This window comes from Myotis davidii, unplaced genomic scaffold, assembly GCF_000327345.1.
Source record: "Myotis davidii unplaced genomic scaffold, ASM32734v1 scaffold1031, whole genome shotgun sequence".
Lineage (NCBI taxonomy): Eukaryota > Metazoa > Chordata > Mammalia > Chiroptera > Vespertilionidae > Myotis > Myotis davidii.
Window position 1 is genome coordinate 1,808,671 of NW_006283442.1, and position 1,473 is coordinate 1,810,143.

The window sequence follows — 1,473 nt, forward strand, 5'->3', positions numbered from 1 at the left end:
CAGTTGCCTCCCATATTCACCCCAATTGGGAATCAGACACATAAACTGAACCACACCAGCCAGGGCTGCCCCTTCTTAGGTGAAGTGGCGATGGCGCTTGCCTTGGTGTAACAGGATTCTGCATGGAGGTTCAGGTAAGGAGCTCTGTGTGGTGCTGGGCAGTGTGGGGCTTAGTAATGGTCCTCCCGTTAACTTGCTCACAGGCTCTGAGATTAATCTCCAGATGTGACTGGGAAATAAGGCTAGCCAAAGAGGCTTCCTGTTCATTTAGAAATTCTACTGTAGTATAGCAGCGTGAATCACTGAGTATTATTCTCCTCTCCTTCTTTTCCTTTGCCCATTTGTCAGGTTTAAAGGTTTTTTATTTGTTTGTTTATTGTTTTCATTAAAAATTTTCCCCCCTCATCCTATATAATTCTCCAGCATTCTTCATAAATTTCTTATACTCAGGAACTATGTTTTATGCCAGGTGAATTAGAACAGGACAGTTCCAGGGTATAATATAATTCTCCCAGATTATCATGGGGATCAGCCTTGAGCTATCTTAATACCTAGACACCTATGAACAGTGACTGCTGTTTTGTCTTCATGCATCCATGTGGAGGACTGAATGCCATGCCTCTGACCTGCGGCTGGAGAAAATGCTGCTCAATAGGTAACAGACACCATCCACAGCTGTTTTACTATAGATGCAGCCTGTCTGGGGTGTGAGTGAAGGGGGAGGGTCAGAAGTACAGCCATTTTTTGAGCAGATTGTTAAACCACAGCTAGCAATTCTTCAATCCTATGCCTTCTAGATAGAGATAGTAGGTGCTATAGCTTAAAACAAAGCAAAACACCTAGATGATTATTTAGGGAATTCATTTCCTTTTTGTAAATGTTAGCCAGATATATTTTAAATGTCAAGAGCCTTGAAATAGCCTTTTTTTTGGCAATAAAAATATTTAGATGAAATCTTAAAATGAATTACTTGTATTTAGATAGCAAGAAACCCAGAAGTTACATATGAAATGGTCTAATAATAACCTGTGGTCTTAGAATAGGTTGTTTACCTCAGTGGGCACCAAAATGAAAGCTATGAGCTCAAAATGATAAGCTCCTGATTGGGGATCATGCTATTCATATTATTTTAAAATTACTTTTTCTTCCCCAAAATTTGTTTTCAGACTATTTCCTTTAGTTTAACTAGCCTGCTGAATTATGTTAGATGTTTAATTTGTTTTTGTATCTTAGAACAATGGCAACAAAATAGTAAAACCCAAAGAACATGAATTCTGCATTTCAGACAACTTCTTTTAATTGGTTAATGTTACAACTGCTGAAAACTGTAGTTGGGGGAATAATTTAAAGCACTATTTGTCAAGATCTATTGCTTTTGGCAGCTGAATGTTTTTGTCCCAACTTTACATTTGGAGCAGGGACTTGAGCACAGAATTGAGAGTGATTGACACCAAGTCCATGTGATGAGGAAGC

General features: G+C 38.7%; 1 protein-coding gene across 1 annotated transcript in view; it reads left to right on the top strand.

Moving 5' to 3' along the window:
• The first annotated feature begins 537 nt into the window (after positions 1-537).
• ATP8A2 (ATPase, aminophospholipid transporter, class I, type 8A, member 2) overlaps positions 538-1,473 on the top strand; it is a 588,754-nt gene continuing 587,818 nt past the window's right edge. The window contains 1 exon segment of the mRNA XM_006753689.2: positions 538-655. Coding sequence (XP_006753752.2) covers positions 562-655 — 94 coding nt within the window. The 5' untranslated portion in view covers positions 538-561.